The following is a 9,728-nucleotide window of genomic DNA, read 5'->3' on the forward strand; positions in this document are numbered from 1 at the left end:
AACTTGTGTATTCTCTTATCTTCACAATCGCTTGGAGATTTCGAAGAATATTCTGATCAAGGCAAAGAAGAAATAACTTTATAAAACCCATGTAAAACTTATAAAATTATTAAGAAATGGGTTTACAAGTTGAAGCAAACTTCAAGAAATGAATATGACGAATTCCAGTTGAATTTATAACCCATTATGTATATAAGAACTCATATAATGATTTATAAACTCTAAATATAACTTACAAATTCATTTACTAGAGTTTACAAAATTACGATATTATTTATAAAAGTTTCAAAAATTTATAAGGGTTTATTAAACATTCATAAGGGGTTTTAAAATGTTATATAAAATTTTATTAAATCATTTGTAAGGTTTATAAACTATTATAAATTATAATTTATCATTATAAAAGTGGAATCTAACTTATGGTATTTCAAACAATTTTTCTAAGGTGTTTTCCCCATTTAAAATTAATGGTAAATTTGCTTATGCTTTCAGGAAGGTATTTTAGCGAAATAGTATTGAAAATGTGTTATTTTGGGTAATTTCTCAACATAGTATTTACGTAGCGTTTCATCAAAAATTCAGCTTAGCCAAAAATATGTCATTTGTATAGTTGTCTTAAATTACTCAGTTTTTTCATCAAATGTATAAATAAAACATGGTATATATACATATATATATATATTAATCTTACATATTTCAAATCCATATTCTTAATAATTTTGAAACAAAATACAAAAAGATTGACTTGACGAAATGGAAATAACTTACTACTAACCATGAATACAAAATTACAAATACAGCACAAATACAGCACAAATACAGATTTATTTAGAAAGGGACTGAAAAAAATACAAATGACATGCTGGAGAGCGAAAGAGTTCAACTGCCGTAATAAGAGAAATTTATCTGGCGATTTATCTGGCCATTCATTGGTATAGTCACCACCACCACAACATTCTCAAATGGGGATATTTTCAACGAGCAAAGAGACGACGTGCTCTTTCAAGAACTCGGGGTGGGTGTAAGCATCTTGGTACCTATAGAAAACATGGATGACACGTGAAAGGTTAAGAATTGGCATCAATAAAGAGAAATTAACTGAGTGAGGCCTCATTAGCTCTTGGTTCAAATCTTTCCAAGCATTTGAAACAATGTTGAATATTTCTTCTGCGGCTCGCTCCTTGGAAACACCAAATTGCTTCATGTAAAAATCGATGCCTGTCGCCACATGTTTCCTTTTGCGTTCAAACTGCAATCATTAGTTAATATGTTAATATGTCAAAAAAATTTATACTCTGGAAAAGTAAATGTATTTAATGATATACGTATATTTTTAATTTTGATATACTTATATTATATATAGTTTGTGCTCACCTCGTAGCTATAATGTCATCTGTGAATCGACAGAGTACCTCAGATGCTACCCTAATTTTAGGATGCGAGCTTAACCATTCAAAAGCATCAAGTTTTGCGACATCTCCCATTCCCGCGAACGTCACGGCCATGATGCCATAGTAACCGGAAGACACGATAGCATTCTCTTTGTATTCGTCGAACTTAGCAGTGTAATCCTTTTTCAACCACTTTGCCTCTTGCATGTATCCATTGGCTGTTGCTTTCAACTGATTATGAAGAATTCACTTAGGTCTGAATATATGAAGTTCAAAAGAAAAAAAAAAACATTTGTTTTAAAATAATTGATTCTTAGGGCCTTAACCGATTTCTTAAGATGGAAGCCACAGCCTGACCTCCCTTCCTTCTCAAGATCATGCTGAGTTTTTCGTAGAAATCTACTATGACACGGTAAAAGTGTTTCATGCTATCAGGTATCCCGGTAGGGGCTTCGGGAAGCCACCTGTATTAGATCCATCAAATATTATAAGTCAGACATTGAAAACACACAAAAAATATGAAAAATCTTATGTTTTTGCAAAACGAGTACTTTTTCAATGCATGTGTGAAAATCTCAAGTTCCTCTTTTGTGCCATACGCATCATACACATCATCAAGTGCTGTGTATAAGATGACTATAATAGCTAATGCAACCCGTGCTTGAGAATATTCAGGTTCAAAGTATGTTCCAAGTGCCCACAAGTAGGCCTCGGCTACTATATGTCTTGTGTATGTTATTTTAGATTCAAACTCCATTTCTTTGTGCCACCTGAAATGTAATAGAGAAGGTCAAGGTCAATGAAGACTAATACGTATATGTTGGAGCTGCCGAGTTAGTTACCTTGTTACACAAGCAAGCTCTTGGCGGTGCAGCATTTGCAGCAAATTAAAGTCGATCTTTGCAAATTAAAGTAATGTTGCATCACACTTCTCTTCTGCCTCGTAGTATGAGATATATTGCCTCGTTTCTATCCTCGATATGCCTTTGTGAAATGGATGTTTTAGGGCCTTCTTGATGGGTATTGCGAGATGAGGGCTAGACCGAGAAGAGATTTCTTCCAACTGAGAATTTGAGAAGGCGAGAGCTTCGTCAAGAATGTCTTCTCCAGGAATTCTCCACTGTGCCGCTTCATACAAGCTTAACATGCCCCTTGCATCTGCCACTAAGTGTGCTTTGAACTTCCCATCCTCGTCTTCGAAATTTTTAAACACATCTTAAGACATGGATATAATTAAAAAAGCGTTAAATCAAAACCATGCAAACGTTCTAGAAAACTTCACTCATATAATTCCATTTGAAATGTTTATGTAATAAAATAATTACCAGCAGGAAGTTTGAACCCAAATAGCCTGAAAACCTGGAAAACTATTCCAACCGTGCACAAATCACCTCCGTCTTGTCTTATCTTCTGATTAAAATCAGGACAATCAAACAACTTCTCCAGTTGCTCTGTGATATCTTTTTCAAAATGATAGGAGACACCAAGGCAACATAGCGTGTCGATGAACATGATGTTCTCTATTGGATTCGCTCTTGACGCCATAAACGACTCATTCACAGTCTCCTTTAGAGTAATATGCTTCTCTTTAAGTGAATCACTTCCCTATACGGAAGTGAATTGTTATCAGTGAATCAAATGACGGTAGACTACTACAAAGGATCCAATATATAAATAATGCATAAAATTATATGAAAAGAATATACGTACAAGTTCAGACTTTGAGAAGGAATTTAAGATATCTTCCCATATGTTCACTGGAAAATCAGCTAGTGGACGCTGAACTTCACTCTCCATGCTAAATTTATCTGGTAGCAATTAGCAATAGGCTTCTCAACTTAATCACTTGTCGTTCCACAAAGCTTTACCAAAACAACTGTCATCTCTATATATATATATCTTATATATTAAAACAGAAGTCACAACTCTGATTCATTTGTGATTTTTTTTTAAAAAAATGTACCTAATGTACATATTCTTAGAAAATCATGTTACATTTAATCTCTAATCTTATCATTTAAATTTTTGATCTACCAGAAATTTTTATTGGGCTATTAATAATTGGATTTAAAGAATAGATGATCCATTGGATTTATAGATAGTATAAATTAAATAAATACAATTTAATGATGTAATACTATACTTCTATATATTAAATATTTAAATATTTGTCGATGTTAACTTTTAAAATTATAAAGATTTTTCTTAAAATAACAAAAATTATATTATCTAACAATGATTAATCTTTACTACCTTAAACCAATGAAAACAAATTTTAAACTATATAGTTATTTTAAAAATTAAACAAAAACTAAATGCTTAATTATTTACTCGATAATATAAATATATGAAGCGAAAAATTTAATTTTTTAAAAACTTTCTAAATTTGTGAAATGTTACAATATCTTTGAATATGACAATAAAACAATATTTTACTAATCTTTATATATATATAGTTACGATTTTAATAATGAAATAATAATCCTAAAATATATATATAGAAGAAGATACAAATACATATGAAAGTTTGAAACAATCTATTCAATGAAAAAATATACCGTAAACTTATTGTGTTTTAAAAATTGATAGACACATATATTATACTAATATATACCAATTTAAAATTAAAAACAAAATATTTATATAAAAATAAATAAAAACAAAGCCCGCGCGGTTGCGCGGATCGAGGTCTAGTAGAAAATTAAAACAACCATTACAGTTAGGGGTGTCAAAATGTGTTAAAATTAATGGGTCAATCCAACTCAATCTACACCATGGATCTTAATGGATAGAAAACTGGATATAAATGAATTAATGGATATAATTATTAATGGATTTATTGGATTTGATAAATGGTTTGGATTGTTATGGATAATGAGTTATCTATAACCAAACCAATAAACATCTATTAGTAACATAAACTCAAAAAAAAAAAAAAAAAATTGACCAAACCAAATGAGAAGAATAGCCGCAATGTCGTGTTTTCCTAATGAAATCACTTTCCGCCAAAATCACAAAATTGTGTGTTTCTCAACAAAACAAAATTGCAAAATTGTGTTTCCCGCCAAAACCGCAAAATAGTAAAATCTAATTTTCTCGCCAAAACCTTAAAATTATGTTTTCCCACTAAAACCGTAAAATCGTGTATCTTGCCGCCAAAACTGAAAAATCGTGTTTCCATCAAAATCGTAAAATCTCGTTGATCAAGTGGACCAAAGCAGTTTGATCCAGTGGTGTTACACTGGACCAAATTGATTAATCGTGGAAGCCCTTTTGGATCAAACCACTTAGTCCAAGGAGGCTTCCACCAAATCATGTTTCCATCAAAATAATAGTTTAAGCGATATTTTTCATCTCCAAAAATAATTATTTTACTTAGTAATTCTATAATATTATTATTTATGAGTTAACCATTAAAACAATGAACTCTTTAACTTAAAAGGGTTATGGAATGATCCAATTTGAAACTTAAAATGAGTTATCGATTGATCCAATTCATTTGTCAAATGGGTTGGATTAATTCATATCCATATGAGCTTAGAACCACTTAGATATGATATGATTTGGTTTGGGTTGGTTTATGCATTTTGGCACCCTTTATTATTATTCTTCTATTTTCTTATTAAATATAATAGACTGTGATCACGATTTAGTCGTGGGATAATACAAAGAGGATGCTGTCGTATCTTCCGGTTACTATGCCATGATGGCCTATGACATGAATTGATCATTAGTGAGGGCTGTTCTTCAGATTTTGGGGTTATAAGTAATTTAGTAGTTTGTCATTAATTTTTTTTATATAAAAAGTTGAGAAGCTTCAGATTTTGGGATTATAAATTAGTAATTAATTTTATGATTTGAAAAGTTTAGAACCTTTGTTAGTCTAATTAATTTTTTTATCGTCCAATGGAAGAATTTCAGTGAAGTTCTTAAAATTTTTTCAAGTAAGTTGAATTATTGGATTTCATAACATGAAAGAAAAGCATACATAAAAATTCAAATAAAAATGACATAAAAGCATATTAAAAATACAAATACAAATCGTAAACGAGATCGAGCCATTCCTGCTGATTCCATTGGGGTTTGGGGAAACTGATTGTGGCGAAGACTTCTCCTTGTTCCACTTTAGTGGGCCAGTTGCAGGAAGTAACTCGATTCCTGCTGATTCCATTGGGGTTTTGGGAGACTTCTCCCTGCAGCTCTCAGGAGATCAAGCGTTTGGTGACAACACTATGAAGAAGAAGAAAGAGAGCACAGTAGGTGAAGAGTACAGCTTGTTTGCGGAAAGCAACAGCTTGAGGTTTACTATCTTCTAAAAAGCTTTTTATAGAGTTTACTGGACAAGGTTTTATACACAGTTTACTTTTGGATTTGTTTGGCGTTATGGAGGATTGTAATCCAGAACACAGTTTATTTCATTTCATGTAAAGATCTCTCCACAAGAGTTTTCTTTACATATTATTTATCTTTTCAAAAGGTTCTGATTTACTCAAAATGAATCGTGTGTTTGATTACAAAGACAACAGGAACAGAAATCTATTGTTTGGAGAAGGTAAGTACAACAAGGTAGAGTCCTTGTTCATCAACAAACTGAGTTAACTCAAACGAATGCTTCTTAGCAACACTCTTCAAGGTGGAGTCATCAGGTAAGTCAGAGACAACCAAATTTGAAAACTCCTTCCTTTGCTGCTTTAACCTTGCGGGTGACTGATTACAACTCGTGCACCTGTCACAAAACCATTAAACCAAACTGTGTTAGAAACCAACCAAGAGCCAACAAAGACATGGTTCAGAACATTGTTACCTGAGGAACAACGTTGAGACAGTGTCTTGAACACCTCGTCCAGACCAAAAGGCAAAGCTGGAAGAAAATAGAGAAACACGACATCTAAAGAAGACCATATCTCTGGAACATAGATCAGCTATCCTTGCCAGCATTTGACTTTGTCGTATTTCTCTTTGACGCAGGCTAACATGAAAAGGGAGTCGTGGACTATAAGCAAGAGCTGGGAAGGCGAAGATTCCACCAGACGATCAACGAATGCTTCTGAGCTAAACGAGACCAAAACCCTCGAAGACTCTGTTACTTCTCCAGCTTTTACGATCTTTTTAACCTTCTGGGTCTGTTCGGTTTCCATGGATTTGAGAAAGGACCAATCTTTCTCGTGGAAATCGACCATGGAGACAGTTTCCTCTGGTGGGGAAGAAGCTTAGGAGAAAGGTAGTGACTTTGAAGAAAGTTTAGCTTCTTTGGTTGCGAAGAACCATGAAATTAACCAACCCTAATAATCCCTTTATGTGCAATAGATTGATGTATCCCTTCTCTAACGATTTCAAAATTCATAAATTGGAAACCCTAACGCTGAAATCAAACAGAGAGAAAGGGAGAAAAGTAAAATATCTAACAGAGAGCAAAGTTTTTGGACAGGCGTGGAAGAAGGAGAAGGAACTTTCCCAGTGAAAGTGGATTTGCAGTGATCGATCAGTTTGGTAACATGCAGAGAGAGAAGGAAAAAGATAGAAAGAGAGTTGGAATTTTTTTTCCCTATTGTCTTTAAAGAATAGCCAATGGGTGATGGTCACGCAAAGGATGTTTACTGAGTCTTAAAACTCTTTGACACGGGTTCTTTTGTTTGAATGCATTTTAGATTTATTTTTTTTTGTTTTTTCTTAAGAACCCCTTCGTTAGAACTTCTGAGATGGTCTAAGAGCACCAATATCTGTGATTTTGTGTAAGAATGTTTAAGATAGCGTGGAGATATGTTTGCTTGGTTTGATGAGTGTAATGGGAAGTAGTTGGAAAACAAGTTTACTATAGTTTCGTTGTTTTCTGTCTTCTGTCTTCTTTATAGTTTCGTTTGTTGTTGTTCTCGTTCGGTTAAGATAAAGCTTAAAGTTGAGCTTTGTTGTTATTACTGTAATAAGTTCTGATTAGACCCTGGTAGTTTGTGGTTAGGTCTTTAAGAAGGTTACTTATTACATCCTCACTTTTCACCTATTAAAACACATCAATCTTTCACTTATTGAAACGCAGCAACCTCTCTTCCTCTCTTCTATCTCGTATAATCTCAATGGATTCAAGTGATCCATTGAATCCATTTAGTCAGCCTCGTCCTAGTTTCGTCGGCTTTCTTAACAGCCAGACCTTTCCTTATGAAAGTTATGGTTCTCCTCATCAGTTTGGAGCATCAGACATCCCAGCTTTTAGTTCACAACCACCACAGGCTCCAGTTGCACCGGAAAACCCACCAGTTGCCTCTAGGGAGCGAAAGAACTGGACTCCAGCCGATGATGAGGTGTTAATAAGTGGGTGGCTAAACACATCCAAGGATGCTGTAGTTGGAGTTGATCAAAAATCAGGGACTTTTTGGAAACGAGTTGGTGAGTTCTATGCGTCAAGTCCCCATGCTAAAGCGAGTGGTGAATCACGAGAGCATCTCCATTGTAAGCAGAGGTGGCACAAAATCAATGACTACACGAACAAATTCTGTGCTGCATACGCGGCAGCTGAGAGACAGATGAGTTCTGGTCAGAATGACAATGATCTTCTCAAGCTCGCCAAAGACATCTACTTCGCCGATCAGAAGACAAAATTCACGCTTGACCATGCTTGGTGTGTGTTGAGGTATGAGCAGAAATGACTCAGCCTTAACACTCCTAAGCCTAGTGGGAATTCAAAGCGAAAAGAGACATGCTCCCAAGCTTCAAGCTGCCCCGTAGGTGATCCTGAGGTCCGTCCTGAAGGTATCAAGGCGGCGAAAGGTAAAAGGAAGAATACCGCGCCAGTGAGGTCTATGGAGGAGTGTCAGACCGTTTGGGAGATGAAGAAGGATGATCTCTTGATGAAGGAGAGACTAACAAAGCTTGCGATTCTTGACACACTTCTAGCCAAGAATCAACCACTTACTGAGGCTAAAGAAGTTGTCAAGAATAAGCTATTGGCGCTGTATTTCTAAGGATTAACTTGTTAAGATCTAAGTTCCCATGTTTCTTTGTTTCTTTGAATCAACTGTTTCCATGTTTCTTTGCTAGAAATAAGTCTAAAAATGTCTCTGTTTTGTATGTGAGTACGATGTATCCTTCTATCTAATGAATGAAAGTTGCTGTTTTTATTTAAATTCTTATGTGTTTCTGTTTCTGTGTTTGCTATGTTTCTGTTTTTATTAAAATTTACGTAAAAGACTAGTATCACAAGATACACTTCTCCTGACCATATATCCAAAATACACTTCACAAGATGCTAATAATTTTGGAAGACACATTCACAAGATACACTTCTCGTGACAAACTTTCCAAAATACATCTCCTCACTTGTCGTACAAAGACTAGTATCACAAGGTAGACACACTTCTATAAATATAAGACATTGTTACACAAAATTTTTCACAACTTCTCCTCTCTTTGACAATTTCTTCTCATCTTTTAAAACATTGGAATGGCTTCATCTTCGCATTATCATTACCACAATGAGAGTGATGATGATGAATTTGATTCAATGGCTGCTGAGTTTTTAGGATTTAATGATCCTTTTCCAGAACCAAAAGAGAGAAAAAAAGAATTTTTATAGAGAGAGACCGAGAAGAAAGGCATAGAAGGCTTTGGATTGATTATTTTTCCGAGAATCCAATATATTCAACCCGTTTATTCCGGCGCCGGTTTAGAATGAACAAATCTTTGTTCATGGGTATTGGGCATCGTCTCTCTACAAAAATACCGTATTTTCGACTAACAGAAGATGCAACCGGACGGACAAGTCTCTCACTTCTGCAAAAATGTACTGCAGCTATTCGCCAATTGGCATATGGTGGTGCGGCCTATCAGCAAGACAAATATATCCGTCTTGCTGAAACAACGGCTAGAAAATGTTTGCACAATTTTACCGCCGGAATTATCACCTTGTTTGACGATGAATACCTACGACATCCCACACCGGAGGATCTGGAAAGACTACTACATACTGGAGATGACCGTGGATTCCCAGGAATGATTGGAAGCATCGACTGTATGCATTGGGAGTGGAAGAATTGTCCCACCGCTTGGAAAGGAATGTATTCACGGGGAACCGGAAAACCAACAATTGTGTTGGAGGCTGTTGCTTCAAAAGACCTCTGGATCTGGCACGCTTTTTTGGAGCTGCAGGTACTATAAACGATCTTAATATTCTTGATCGATCACCTGTTTTTGATAACATTATTAACGGGGTCGCCCCACAAGTTAACTATTATGTCAACGGAACGGAGTACCATCTCGCATATTACCTAACAGAAGGTATATATCCGAAATGGGCGACTTTTATTCAGTCAATCCGACTACCACAAACCGAAAAGCAGTCATTGT

The 9,728-nt window shown here is 34.9% G+C and overlaps 2 protein-coding genes and 1 pseudogene across 2 annotated transcripts; 1 reads left to right on the plus strand and 2 right to left on the minus strand.

The window, feature by feature from the left end:
- Positions 1-958: 958 nt before the first annotated feature.
- LOC106326551 (alpha-humulene/(-)-(E)-beta-caryophyllene synthase-like) lies at positions 959-3,203 on the minus strand. Its single transcript, XM_013764500.1, is given in 9 exon segments — positions 959-1,249; positions 1,375-1,385; positions 1,388-1,622; positions 1,718-1,773; positions 1,776-1,855; positions 1,943-2,161; positions 2,234-2,606; positions 2,717-2,996; positions 3,102-3,203. Coding segments are annotated over 9 exon segments (1,632 nt in total). The 5' UTR covers positions 3,189-3,203.
- A 2,242-nt stretch (positions 3,204-5,445) lies between these two features.
- LOC106325305 lies at positions 5,446-6,601 on the minus strand (annotated as a pseudogene).
- An 861-nt stretch (positions 6,602-7,462) lies between these two features.
- Positions 7,463-8,347, plus strand: LOC106323421 (glutathione S-transferase T3-like). The gene is made up of 2 exons (XM_013761553.1): positions 7,463-8,016; positions 8,059-8,347. The coding sequence occupies exons 1-2, from the start codon at positions 7,463-7,465 to the stop codon at positions 8,345-8,347; spliced, it is 843 nt and encodes a 280-aa protein (XP_013617007.1).
- Positions 8,348-9,728: the final 1,381 nt, after the last annotated feature.

Source organism: Brassica oleracea, chromosome C2, assembly GCF_000695525.1.
Source record: "Brassica oleracea var. oleracea cultivar TO1000 chromosome C2, BOL, whole genome shotgun sequence".
In the NCBI taxonomy this organism is placed as follows: Eukaryota; Viridiplantae; Streptophyta; class Magnoliopsida; order Brassicales; family Brassicaceae; genus Brassica; species Brassica oleracea.